This window comes from Euleptes europaea, chromosome 8, assembly GCF_029931775.1.
Source record: "Euleptes europaea isolate rEulEur1 chromosome 8, rEulEur1.hap1, whole genome shotgun sequence".
Taxonomy (NCBI): domain Eukaryota; kingdom Metazoa; phylum Chordata; class Lepidosauria; order Squamata; family Sphaerodactylidae; genus Euleptes; species Euleptes europaea.
Window position 1 is genome coordinate 81713909 of NC_079319.1, and position 13844 is coordinate 81727752.

General features: G+C 41.8%; 1 protein-coding gene across 1 annotated transcript in view; it reads right to left on the reverse strand.

The window, feature by feature from the left end:
• The window catches only part of MYLK4 (myosin light chain kinase family member 4), a 51952-nt gene that overhangs the window by 11573 nt on the left and 26535 nt on the right, over nt 1–13844 (reverse strand). Inside the window, exons 7-12 of the mRNA XM_056854979.1 lie at nt 13210–13319; nt 12573–12714; nt 9267–9337; nt 7627–7755; nt 7320–7472; nt 5151–5229 (exon numbers count right to left, since the gene is read on the reverse strand). Coding sequence (XP_056710957.1) covers nt 5151–5229; nt 7320–7472; nt 7627–7755; nt 9267–9337; nt 12573–12714; nt 13210–13319 — 684 coding nt within the window. The remainder of the gene's footprint in view (nt 1–5150; nt 5230–7319; nt 7473–7626; nt 7756–9266; nt 9338–12572; nt 12715–13209; nt 13320–13844) is intronic.

Genomic DNA, 13844 nt, shown 5'->3' on the forward strand with positions numbered 1-13844 from the left:
TACAGTATACAGTTCTGGTCACCACACCTAAAAAAAGGATATTGCAGAGCTTGAGAAGGTGCAGAAAAGAACAACCAAAATGATCAGGGGGCTAGAGCAACTGCCCTATGAGGAGCAGTTGAAATGCCTAGGGCTGTTTAGCTTGGAAAGAAGGCGGTTAAGGGGAGATATGATAGAGGTGTATAAAATTATGCACGGTATGGAGAGAGTGGGCAGGGAGAAGCTTTTCTCCCTCTCTCATAATACCAGAACGCGGAGTCATCTGCTGAAGCTGGAGGATGAGAGATTCAAAACAGATAAAAGGAAGTCTTTCTTCACGCAACGCATAGTTCAATTGTGCAACTCCCTGCCCCAGGATGTGGTGATGGCTGCCAACTTGCAAGGCTTTAAGAGGGGAGTGGACATGTTGATGGAGGAGAGGGGCATTCATGGCTCAATAGTCAAAATGAATACTAGTCATGATGCATACTCATTCTCTCCAGGATCAGAGGAGCATGCCTGTTATATTAGGTGCTTTGGAACACAGGCAGGATAATGCTGCTGCAGTCGTCTTGTTTGTGGGCTTCCTAGAGGCACCTGGTTGGCCACTGTGTAAAAAGACTGCTAGACTTGATGGGCCTTGGTCTGATCCAGCATGGCTTTTCTTATGTTCTTATGTTCCCTCTCCATATTATTTTCCTTTCCCTCCTCCTGGCAACCCCCATTACCTTTCCTCTTTCCCTGCCCCCTTCTCTCCTTCTTAGACATTCACCAACCTACCTTTTATCTGCCTCCCATCTTCAGCTAGATAGATAGATAATTTATTTACGGCCCTTAGCCAGATAAAACAAGATAAAACATGAAACATGGACTAATAAATTGTTACAAGCAAAGAATTACAGTTTGAGTCTTATAACACTTAAAAAGAAAATTACAACCGAGTCACATCTGTCAATTGAGCTAAGAGGCTGTTCTATGGCGTCGAATTTTCATTGCTGCCATGCAAAATTTCTCAACCTGAAGAGTGATTGAGGGATTATACCCTTGTAGGAGCATCTCAATCCTTTCTCCTGCCCTGTCAGGTCCCCATTCTCGATAAGAGGGGCTCAATAAACTTCGAACGGGGTAATGTATAAAAATTGCAATTCAGGAGAGCATGCTCAATAGTTTCTAAGTCCCCTGATTTGCAGGGGCAGAATCTCTCCTCCCAGGGTATCTTCTTAAATTTCCCCTCTAGCATAGCAGAAGGTAAGGCTGCACATCTGGCCAGGGTAAAGGTCCTTCTATAATTATTTATCTCTAAATAGTGAAGATAGGCTTCTGGTGCTAGGAAGTATTTAGAATGGAGGGTGGCATGAATAGAGGTGCCCTTGCTAAATCTGCTTGTCTCTCTTTCTGTCTTTAATCCTTTGGGATATAATTAACTTAGCTTGTTCCCACCCTAACTGAAGTAGTGCTAGGGGTGTAAAACCCAAGTTATTTAATTTGTCTTCTATGGCTATCACCCATTTTGACCTAAAGGTGTCACAAAGGATCAGTGGGAGAAGGCCCTTGGGGTTGAAGTTAATTTTTAGCCAGAGATAAACTGAGGACAGGACAATCCTTGCCTCCAACTTCACCATGCCAGTTTCCAAACAGATCAAAGCATTTGGAACACATCTTGGCAATTGTAGGGCAGCTGTAAGGAACTTGGATTGGACAGACTCAATGGGAGTAAGACAAGAGGGTGGAGAATCGAGTTGTGTTCCATATAGCATTTGTGCTAGGGTTTTCGCCTGATAAAGTTTAAGTGCTGCTGGAATATAATGTGCCCCTTTGGTCTGGAGGAAATTGATTATTAATCGATCTGATCTTTCCCCCACATTGGCTCATCTTCAGCTATATTTATTATATATTTTCTTCATTATACCAGCCTTTCTCAACAGTGGGGACCAAAGCAGCTTACATCATTCTATGGCAGACTGGTGATTCCAACCTGGGTCTCCTAGACCCTACTGTGAAGCGCTACCTGCTACACCACACTGGCTTTCATTGGATGGCTACTTTTGAACAGTAGCAAGCAGCTAGGACTAGAAGAGTCATGCAAATAGGATGGTATCAAGTCTCCTAGTGGTTGCTGACAGGCTTGGCTCTTCTTCAAAGACCAAAACAAATGGCTCTGCCCCCCCCCCCGCCTTTTCCTGACAGAAACCAAGCCTAGAATGCTATGGTTGCCTAGTAATGTCCACTGAGGGGTTTGGTTTCTTAAAACTACAGGTGCTCCTTTTATCATTCTGTAGCTTTTTACCCCCCCCCCAATTTTTTTTTAACAATTTCAGATTTTCCTCCAAACTTGGGGCATTTTTCAGGTTTGAAGAAAGATCTGTCACTGGATTTAAGCATCCTCGGAGCTGGCAAACTTTGCTATTATAATATACAAGTGGGGACCCACAAGGAACTTGCAGGGAGGGTGCATCCCTTCCCCACTTTTTCTTCCTTCCCTCTCCACCCTTCTCTAAAAATCTTCCCCCTCTTTTGCACCCTCTCCCAGACATTGCTGCCACCAGCTCTATTTGGGGGGAAATTTAAACCCCCAAATTTATATTTTTAAGATTTCAGATTTTTCCGCAAACCTGGGGAGGGGACCCCTCATGTTTGCAGGATAATCTGTTTAGTGTCAGTGTGGCCTCAATCCATGGATTTAGATATCTGCAAATGGGGCCAATACTTGAGAAACAGATATATAGACGATAATTTGTAATCAGTCATAGAGGATATTCAGAATTTGCTTGTGCATCACATGTCCTCTGTGTGTAAGTAGGCTGTTTTGTCACTTATTATTGCAGTTAGGAATCAGGACTTTGTGTGTGTCACAGTTGTGTGGTAGTACAGGAAAGCTGTGGGATGTAGTTATGCCTCCTAAATTTCTCATCTTTCATTAAAACACAAAGAAGAAGTGTGAGCCCCGATGCTTACCAAAAAAAGAAGAAGAAAGGAAAGGTAGCCAGCCCCCTGTGCAAACACTGGGTAATTACTGACCCATGACATCACATCATGATGTTTACTACGCAGACTATGTTTACATCGTGGTTTGCCATTGCCTTCCCCAGTCATATACACTTTACCCCCAGCAAGCTGGGAACTCATTTTACTGACCTTGGAACGATGGAAGTCTGAGTCAACCTTGAGCTGGCTACCTGAAACTGACTTCCATCAGACTTAAACTCAAAGTAGAGCTTTGACTGCAATACTGTAGCTTTCCACTCTGCACCACGGGGCTCTTATATGCTTACAAAGGAAAGCCTAAAAATGTTCAGCAGTGCCTGGTGAAATCTCAGTTGTCGGAATGAGGTTTCTCATTGTCAAAGGCATGGCCTGCCTAGGACTAGCGAAAGGATAAATTATATGAAATAGCAAAAATTACAGAATTTATAAGGGTCATAAAATGTAGTATTATTTGGTGTAGATCGTTCTTTTCTGTTTTTAATGTGTATGATGAAGAGACCAAACAAGCCCAGATTTTTGATTATTTGACATCACTTCTTATTAAACATGGCAACGTTAAATACTTTCATTGGTATTAACTTGAGGCTATTTGATTCTGGTATATACATTATGGCCATCATGGGGAAGTAACTTAAAATAATGTCACATGATGGCTTTCATTGCTAACAGCTTTCCGCACAGATTTAGTGGTTTCTTTTGATCGTTTGCAGCGGCAGGAAACATAACTGTGCAGTGAGCTTGTGACATAGCACCAGCTTTCAGAGGAAGCTGGCTTCCACATGATGGTCCCCATGTGTACATTAGGCCTGATATCTTCTGTAGGTAAGGTAGACCTTGATACCAACCTTTGATTTTTCAAAGAGGTTATGGATTCACAGGCTCTTGACATCTAGAGGAACCTTTAGCTTTCTTCTGCAAGGGAGATAAAAGGTATCATAAGAATTGTCTAGGGTCCCAACATTTCTGACATCTAATAAAATAGTGAATAGCTGCAGCATTACCAATCTGACCACAGAATGGCTTCTGAGATAGTGAAAAGGCAGAGGCAAGGGTCACAATGCAATGTAGTCATGAGGCTTGTCTTGATTCTTATCTATTCTTTCTATGGTGGAGGTGTTTCCTACCCACCTGTATGCAAATAGCATCAAGCCTTGGGGAACATTCCCATGTCTTGGAATCCATATGGATAACCTTTATAATATGTGTTCTGTGCCATTCTAAGCAGAGTTATATACCTTTCCGTGTGCACTGAAGTCAATGAGCTTAGAAGGGTATAACTCTGCTTAGGGTGGAACTGGTTATCTGCTTGATGGAATGGAGGGAAGTTCTGTGGGTTCCTCCACCATGTGAAGACTAGGGGTGTGCATTCAGCTAAAGCTGAACCAGAAACCCCCCCCCCCAAAAAAATATCTTTTCAGTATTTTCGGGGTTTTTAAAAACTGGTAAAAATGGGTGGCAATTAAAGAAAGCCGAAAAAGCAGATCCTGGATAATGCTGAGTTTCTTTTGGCATTATTTGGGGCTGCTTTGGCCCCACCACCATATTCCCCCTCCATCCCCCCCCCCCTTACGTGCTGGTTGAGTCCTTGCCACCGCTTCCAAAGTCCACATCAACTTCTGAGGTGGCAGGTGGTGCAGAGCTGAATGCTGGGATCCACTAAGCCAAGTGTAAAGCTCTGTGCCACTTATTTTTTGGGTTTGGGTTTAATAAAACCAAAAATTTTCAATTATTTGAAAAAGCTGAATTCTTTATATTTGGCTTTTCGAATGTTTTGAAAATTTCCAGGTTTATTAAACCGGAGCCTGAAAAATACCCCCCCCCCAAAATGGTGCACAGCCCTAGTCAAACTGTCATTACTAAGGTAAATTAGGCAACTAACTCACATTTCCCACTAAAGCCAATTGGAAGACATATGGATTTTGAACTTTTATCAGTAAAAACAACTGTGCCTGATTCTACATCTACAAAAGACTATCAGCTCATTAAAGATAAGGTCTAACCATATCTTTAATAAGAACATTACATTAATAAGAACAATTAGTACCCCCCAAAGCATGCACGTACACACACACACACAAGGTTTTTATAAAACAATATTAGCTCAGGCAAAAGCATACAGCAACATGGTGTACAAAAAAGGGGGGATTAATAAGGTTCATGGGGAGAAATACAAAGAACAAACCTACCTGAGCCAGGAGTCTGCAATGGAGGGTTTGGTCTGACAACCAAGGATGTTTTAAGGCTGCTGTGGCACTTATTCTCCAGCTGGGGGGGGGAATAGTATGTGATATATCTGCAATGGTTTTAGCGTTCATTGTGTTCACATTTCAGAAACTAAAAGCAATAACTCTCTTTAAGCCACCCAATAAAGGGTTTTGCCATATTAGGATCTAATGGAAATGTACTCAAAAGTTACCACTGATACGCCCAGCCAGAATTGCAAAGGTATCCAGGTGGGCTTGAAACGATGGAATTACTTCCTTTGACTTGCCAAAACCTTCATTTTCCCCTGCTTGGCTTCTGGTGGGCAGGGATAGGGAAGATAGGATTTTATGAGGCTTACAGTGCAATCCTAAGGACACTTTCCCAGGAGTAAGCCCCATTGAATAAACCTAAGTAGGTTGCTGAGTGGATCTGGTTAGGATAGCTTTTGGACAGCCAATTCCTGAAGGGAGGGACAGAGCTGCATATTAACCAGCATGACCCCTATGCTGGCGTCAATGCCACTTGCGCCGTGCAAACTGGCATGGATGCTGGCACAGGGTGACTTACGCCAGTCCTGGGGCCTAAGCAGCAGTGCAAGCCTCCTGCAACCATGCTGCCTCCCTGGCAGTGTATGTCCAGTGCAAGTGCTCGCACCAGCGTTCTGGGTGGCATTCCTGGGGCGTTCCTGGGGTAGGAGCTGCCTGTAAGCAGCTTCCTAAACTTTTCCAACCCCAAATTACGCCATTTTGCAGGCTTGCAAAATCATGCTGCAGCCCCTGGAACTTATGGGAAGTTCCACAGAGGTTTTTTTTTTTGCTAAAAATAATTTTTAATTCATTTTTTGGCTTGCTGCATCACCTGTGGGCACTGTCTAACCACCATCCCTTTCAAGAATGGCCTGTTCATCTCTGTAACTGGGATTATACTGTTATCCACCTCAAACTCAGGGTTTGGGGGAGGAGGAGGTGTCTATATATCAAATAAATCATATTCTGAAGTATACTTAAGCAACAATTTAAGCAAGCACTTAAGTTATTGAATCAAAGGAAACTTTAAAATGCTTATATTTGATCATATCATACCCTTCTTTAAAATATATTTTATTATAACTTTGTTTATACATACAATACAAACACATTCTAATGCAATATGGCATATCACAGTGAGTCGAGCAGACAATAAACAACTGTCTATCATGGTGCTACATATCTCAGTGGGTCAGATGAATTATAAATAATTATCCATAAATGAGTAGTTTAACATTAGATTACTCAGTGAGACAAGCTAACAATAAATAATAGTAGGACACGCTAAAACAACTATTTTATAATAATTCCCATATTTTTCATCTCAGCCATCATTATCTATGATAACACCTAGTCATATCATACTCTTGTTTGCTTTACAGGATTTTAAAGGACTTTGTGTGAATCTGTGGCAGGGGTTCCCAATGTGGTGCCCATGGGCACCATGGCACCTGCCACCTTTTCTGGTGCCTCCCAAGTGTTTTTAGGAATTAGGTGGGGCCAAGTAGGCCTTTTGTTCAGAAAGGCTTTTGATTGGCTGTGCAGATTTTTAAAAAATGTGCTTTGGCAGTAGCTGCCAGAGATCTACAATGTGTTACTAAAGTTAAGCTGTGATAATCATTTTGTGGCAACCATTTTGGTGCTGCATCCACCATGCTGTATCAGAATACCTAATGTGCCCACAGGCTCAAAAAGATCATGAAGAAGAAGAGTGGGTTTTTCTATGCTGACTTTCTCTATCACTTAAGGGAGACTCAAACCAGCTTACAATCACCTTCCCTTCCCCTCCTCCCAACAGACACCCTGTGAGGTGGTTGGGGCTGAGAGACTGTGACTAGCCCAAGGTCACCCAGCTGGCTTCGTGTGTAGGAGTGGGGAAGCAAATCCAGTTACCAGATTAGCCTCCACCACTCATGTGGAGGAGTGGGGAATCAAACCCGGTTCTCCAGAACAGAGTCCACCGCTCCAAACCACCACTCTTAACCACTACACCATGGTGGTTGGGGACTCCTGATCTATGGCATTTATCCAACTACACACCATCATCTGCTTTGGTGTCTCAAAAGAAAACTTTTCATTGTTGGATAGTGTATTAAAGGCTGGAATTTATGGGAATCCAATTACCCCTTTTCCTTGATGAGAAGTTTAATGATGAATTCTTTGGCTTCCTCTGACACATTTTGAAATTCTTCATCTTCGAAGTCAAATTTACAAGCAAGGATGTTGTTTAAAGTCTCATTATCATCGTCCCCCAGAAAAGGAGATAATCCACTGAGCCTATAGGGAAGACAAAACTCTATGTACATTGAGTAAATCATAGGCTAATATGAAATTTACTTATGGGCTTGAAGAGAAAACTGGTTGGCAGGGCTTCATTAAGTGGTTGCAAAAAAAAGACAAGCTTAACAGCAAATGCCTTAGTTTTACTTACAACATGTAGGCAATGACTCCTATGCTCCACATGTCAGTTGGAAAGGAGACAAAGTCATAGTTCACAACTTCAGGAGCGAGGAATTCTGGGGTGCCAAAGTTGACCTTCAGCTTCTCCCTTGGCTTATATCTAGTAGATAACAGTAACAACAAAATAAATCAGTGTTTCCTGACCCAATCCAACCATGAGTGGCAAAGCCCGTGCAAGTGGGCTCCAGGCTTTTTCAGTTTTATTAATTTGTGCTCTATTTTTTTCTAAGTGGGTCACCGTACCAAGTAAATTTGGACTGGTGGTCACTGTACCAGAAAGGGTGGGAATAAATAGGTTGAAATAAATAAAACAGTAACAGCAAAGATGTCTACAGTTCCTCCTTAATTTTCGGCACTGAAAAGTTTCAAATAACTACAGTAGTCTGGGCAGAAATGCATATTGTGAAGACCTCAGAGCATGGGGGCGGAATTCTTCTATATGATACAGAGTGGAAAGGGAAATGGTATGAAGAGAGCTGCCATTAGAAGCACTCATCATCCCCATGCTTATTGCCAATTGCAGTTCAACCCTTGGGAAGCATGATGAGGGAACAAGAATCAGCTACAGACTCAAGCCAGCCCATCTGTCAATGAGGAGAGAAATTTGAGAACAACACCAGTGAATAAAATACATCCAACAGTGGCTGTTTTCAGACATCATGATATCATAACATGAGGATGGGAGAACCAGGTACACTGCTATGAGCTCCCTGGAGGGCGGGGATAAAAAGCCCTAAAATAGATAGATGTCTGTCCGAGTTTGGGCATGAAACCAACTTCTTCTGCTTGCTTGCTTGCTTCTTTCCCTTTTCCTCTCATTGAAGGCTTTCTGGTTTCAGAAGCCTTCAATCAAACTCAATTTGCTATGACATCCAAATATGGGTTCCTGAGCAAACTGGTTTAATCCTGGTTTAGAAGCCCAGTTTGTGGGGAAGCCACAAATGTCCTCTTCCCCAGGCACCCTGCATTCAGATGCCATTCCAAAACCAAATAGCTTTCAGTAGCATTCTGTGAGTTTGTGGCCACAAATAAGGATGCTGGGGGTACCATTAGTCCCCCTCAACTGAGAAACTAGGGCATACAATTGAAAAAAAATCAAATTAAACTTTCAGTATGACTTTTAAAGATTACAAATTAGTGATGGTTCTGGAGAGAAGAGCAGAGCTGATTTGGACAGAGGTTTGAATACAGTCTGGGGTTCCCCCAGCGTTCCTTTTTCTATTATCTTTCCTTTTTAATTTCTCAAGGCTGCAGTGTGATTTTGTACCCTAACCCTTAATATGTCCTGTGAACTATGAGCCACTAAAATCAAACCATTCGATATGCATTCTGCCCTGAACTCTTAGAATGGGAACGGGCATTTGATCACTCTAATGGGCCACTGAATATGCCTGGCAAATCATCATTTCAACCTCCTGTGAAGCCTGTAGCATCAGACATCATGGATCCAGACATTCTCCAGTTTTTATACTAGACGGCCAACAATGTCCAAGTAGCCTGGTGGGGTTGTTTGCCTTGCTCCTTCACCACTCCTCTTACTATTTCATCAAATAAAAGTAAACCTGGGATTCAGGAAATTAACAGTGCTGATAACCGATTAAAACAACATACCTCCTCGCCAGCCCAAAGTCAATAATCTTTATTTTATTAGCCTCTCGATTCACACAGAGGATATTTTCAGGCTGCCAGAAAAAAAAAATCACATATTTATGAGAAATGTCAGTGAAGTGTACTGGAATCAACATTAAAAACATTGCACAGTATAAAAATATGGCTCTGTCCCGGCGTTTTGAAGCAAGCTGGGTTTGGTGGATATCTATGACTATAATCATGTGGTATTTGAGGCTGGGAATACTCTGCCAGTACAGCTTTTTCCCTGCCATGGCATTTCAGTTTGACATAATACAGCAACTTAAGATAAAGAACTCATTAGTGGGCTTTCAGAAAGGGAATGTAAGCTTTCTGACTGGACTTCAGGAAGTCAGTGTTGTGATTTAGCAGCCTTTAATGAGCTGACATTGGGACATTTAAATTAAAAAAAAGGTTTGCATCATTCTTTGAAATTTATCTTTCAACTTGGGACTTCTTAAGTTCACCGTTCTTCTCGACTCAGTATCTGATACATTAATGTCAGGCAACTCTGCTCTACACTTTTCTAAATCTTAACTAAATGGATCTGGGTTGTCAAGAGGGAAATCATTCATACTCTGTATGAATGGCTCACGGATCCTAACTTTCACATCGCATCCTCAGTTGAGAACAATTACAAATTTGCTAAAAGAAGAAAGGGATGCACATTTTGAGCCTTCAGAATACTCCTGGTCTCATCAATGTTCATTTCACAGTCAGACCTGTACCTTTTTACTTTCCTCTTTCTCACAAACGTACAGTTACCAAAATACGGATAATAAGGGATACCTACACCACCGGATCACCCGGAGACTTTTGGTTGGGATCCCCAAATCAGTCAGAACGATCACACTAGTAAGACTAAATAATCTTGAATCCAGGTAGAGTGACATGAAGTAGGTGAGGTTGTGAGCATTTTATTGGACCACATTAGTAATTTTGCTTATGAGTAAGCTTTTCAAGTTATGTGGAACAGGCATTATAAATATTATAAGAATGAACGAATGACACATCCATTTAAATCTCAGACATGGTGGTCTCTGCAGGAAAGAAAGCTTTCTGTGGCTAATAATTAGATTTTTTCTCTCAGCCGGGAGGTTCCTGCTTGTGACACTGTTACAAAATGAAGATAGAAAATCCATTCAACAGAGAATAGGTATTAATTCTCACTGAAGTTATTATAGGTGTTGGGGTTGACATTGCAGCCTTCTCCTTGGAAGAAGAGAGAGAAAAGATGTTGCCATATGCATTGCTTTGGCCCATTGCAGTAACAAAAGCCCCATGGTTGCTTTCCTTTGGCATCAGGAGCAGGCCTAGCATCAACAGCCAGCATGGTTGGGCCCAAACATTGGCAGGGAGCCAATCACCAACCAAACTGCTGCTGAGTGGTGATGGCTGTTGCTTCTGCTCCTCACTTGCTCTCATTGTCTGGATTTTAAGCTACTTGACTATACATGTCTAGTGTGTGCTACTGCTGGCAACCCTCGCCCTGAGCCGAGAGACTTTTTTTTTGCCATACCCAGCAGCCTTTCTGCTCAGTTGTCCTGAACAAGGTTGTAAACGCTGGGTTGGGAAACACCTGGAGATTTTGGGGTGGAGCCTGGGGAGGGTGTGGTTTGAGGAGAGGAAGGAACTTAACAGGATATAGTGATATAGAATCCATCCTCCCAAGCAGCCATTTTCTCCAGGGGAAGTGATATTGGTTGTCTGGAGAGCAATGGTAATTAGGGTCGCCAGATACCAGGTAATGGTGAGCAATTGCCCACCAATTAACGGGGCTGCCTGCTGCCCCTCAGCTGGCCAGCAGGCGGAAGTAGGCCAGCTGAAGGGGGGGTGATTAACGTCACTTCTGGCATGAACCTGGGAGTGATTGGGGTGCTCTAGCGCATTCCTCCATAAACCATATAGTTTTTGGAGGAATGTGCTAGAGTATCCCCTTCACTTCCAGGTGAATAATTACTATTCAAATGAGAATGTAAATACATTTGAAAAATAAACATTGTGTATTTTCTACGACTAACCAAATGGTTTCCTACTTGACTAAACAGCTACAAGTGATTATATAGCACTGAATTTTTAACTTCGTTCTAATTTATCCTTCAGCTTCAATATATCTGACCTTAGGCAGATGATGAGAGGGAAGGCATCTTGGCCATCTTCTGGTCACTGGGGGTGGGGGTGGGAGGTAGTTGTGAGTTTCCTGCATCATGCAGGGGGTTGGACTAGATGACCCTGGTGGTACATTCCAACTCTATGATTCTATGATTTTATGACTTGGAGAATGGGTGTGTGTCTGGACGTGGGAAGATCGACCTGCAGCTGAACTATGGACCTACTCACATCTGAGATGATCTCGGAAGAAAACTTAATTTGGGGATGAATCAGGGATTGGAAAACCGGGGAAATCATGGAACACAAGCGAGCTGAGCCCCAAGGGAGGGGAACATCATGCATATCCCCTGCGGAGAACTGAGACAATCATGGGAGAATCGTGAGATAAACCAACCATGCATAAACGACCCAGGTGTTAACTGGAGGTTGGCAACCCAAGTCCTAACAGAGCAGTTGTGATGGGGATGGGTGGAGAATAGACTGGGATCCTTGTTGCTGGGCCTGGTACTTAGTAGCTCTGGACACAATGTTGGTACTGGTGGTGGGCCACCCATAGCAGTTATAACAAAGGGCTGCTGTCTATGGCTTCAGCAAGGAAAACAAGGATCAGCACTTGCCCCATTAAGCCATAGGGCTCCATGCCTACATTTGGAATTGTGAACTCTGCTTCTCAACTCCACACATCCCTCCTGAATTTGTTTTTGTTGGGAAAACAAATTAAGACAAAAGTCTTTGTCTCTGTTTTGTTGTGTGATGTGATCTGACTCTTTTGTAATCACAATCATGATTTATCGACTCTGATTCTTAACAGTTTTTCCGGTATGAAAAGCAGCCACAGAGCTTTTGTTACACATGTATGTATGTAACATTATGAACCTCTTCGATTCCGATTCTACAACTGGGTACTCCAATTTAGCTTCAAAGCTTTGTTGGTCAGACTGTTTCTGGACAAAAATGAATCAATTGGTGAAGCAGACCACAATATAACCATTTCTTTTTTTTTTGTTGCACAAATATTTTATAAAAACAAATGCCAAATGGGATAGGCAAAATGAATTGGAATGGTGCTTCATAACATGGTGCAATTTGTTGGTCTTTGACCTGGTGAGTACACTTCAAGAAATGTGCCAAATTGTCACATTACTGACATGGATGGTGTAAATCAATGCACTTTACCTTCAGATCTAAATGGAGAATATACATCTGGTGCATGTACTGAATCCCTTCACAAATCTGCTTTATGAACAAGATGGTATCCATTTCTGTCAAATTAGAAGTCTCATCAATAATTCGATCAAACAGTTCTCCTCCCTCCACACTGAAGAGAAAGAGAGAGAGAGTCTTCAATTTATTTATCCTTAACCTGTTTTGTTCCATGCAGACAAAAAGAGAGGGAAAACCCCACCTACTACACCAATATTTGCCCATCTGAATTAATTATGTGTGCAAATCTGCAAAATTGAGAAAATATATTTGTCTTTCAGGATCCAGGTTCTTCACATGATTTATGGTTTTCCCATACCCCAAGGGTACGGAGGCAGTAGAGGCATACATACATATCTAGGTTAAGGATGAACACTAGTTCATGGTGGAAAATAAAGCAAGAAATAATACACAGAGAACTGAGTAAGGTGTTTACACATTGACTTGTGGAAGTTATGTATCAGTTGTTTGAAAGTTCACATGACTCTGATAGGTATGTCTGCAATTTTGAAACTTCTTGTTTTCTGTTGTATTACAAGAAATGCATTGGTGCCAATACATAATTTCAAAATATGGAAGTAGAAGAAACATCAGACAGGTGGATACGTACTATTCCATGACGAGAGCAATATCATTTTTGGATTCAAATGCATCATACAGCTGAATGAGGTTCACATGGTTCAACTGGTTCATGACATTGATTTCATTCTTTACTTCATCCTGTGAAGAAAGAAAGCAAGAAAGGCAACTGAACACATCACCGCCCTCCTAGTTTTATTTGTCAAAATAACAGGGTTGTATATTTCCCTGTGAGACAGACTGTATATGTTTTGTGCAGCAAGAGCTTTGAGCTGACATGAAAACAAGTTGAGAGCATGCGGTGAGCATATTATGACAGTGTGTGGAATGTAGATATTGAGTTGAGAATAGCCAGATAAATTCCTCCCAAATTTTAGATGATGACCCAAACTATTGCCTAACAAAATAAAACTAAGTCTTTGATAAAATGCTTTTTGACAAACAACAAAAAAATAAAAGGACATTATACAAAAACGAAATAGAAATAAGATTTGTAATCTATTGTGGATTCAGAGGGCTATCAGTGGGATAGAAGCACTGTGCACAAACATACATGCAATAGCATCCCCACCCAAAAAACCTATAGCATCACAACACTTCCTGTTTTAAGAGCTTGCACCCATGGAATAATCTCCCTCTGTAGCAAAAGCAGATAGGCAAAGGTCT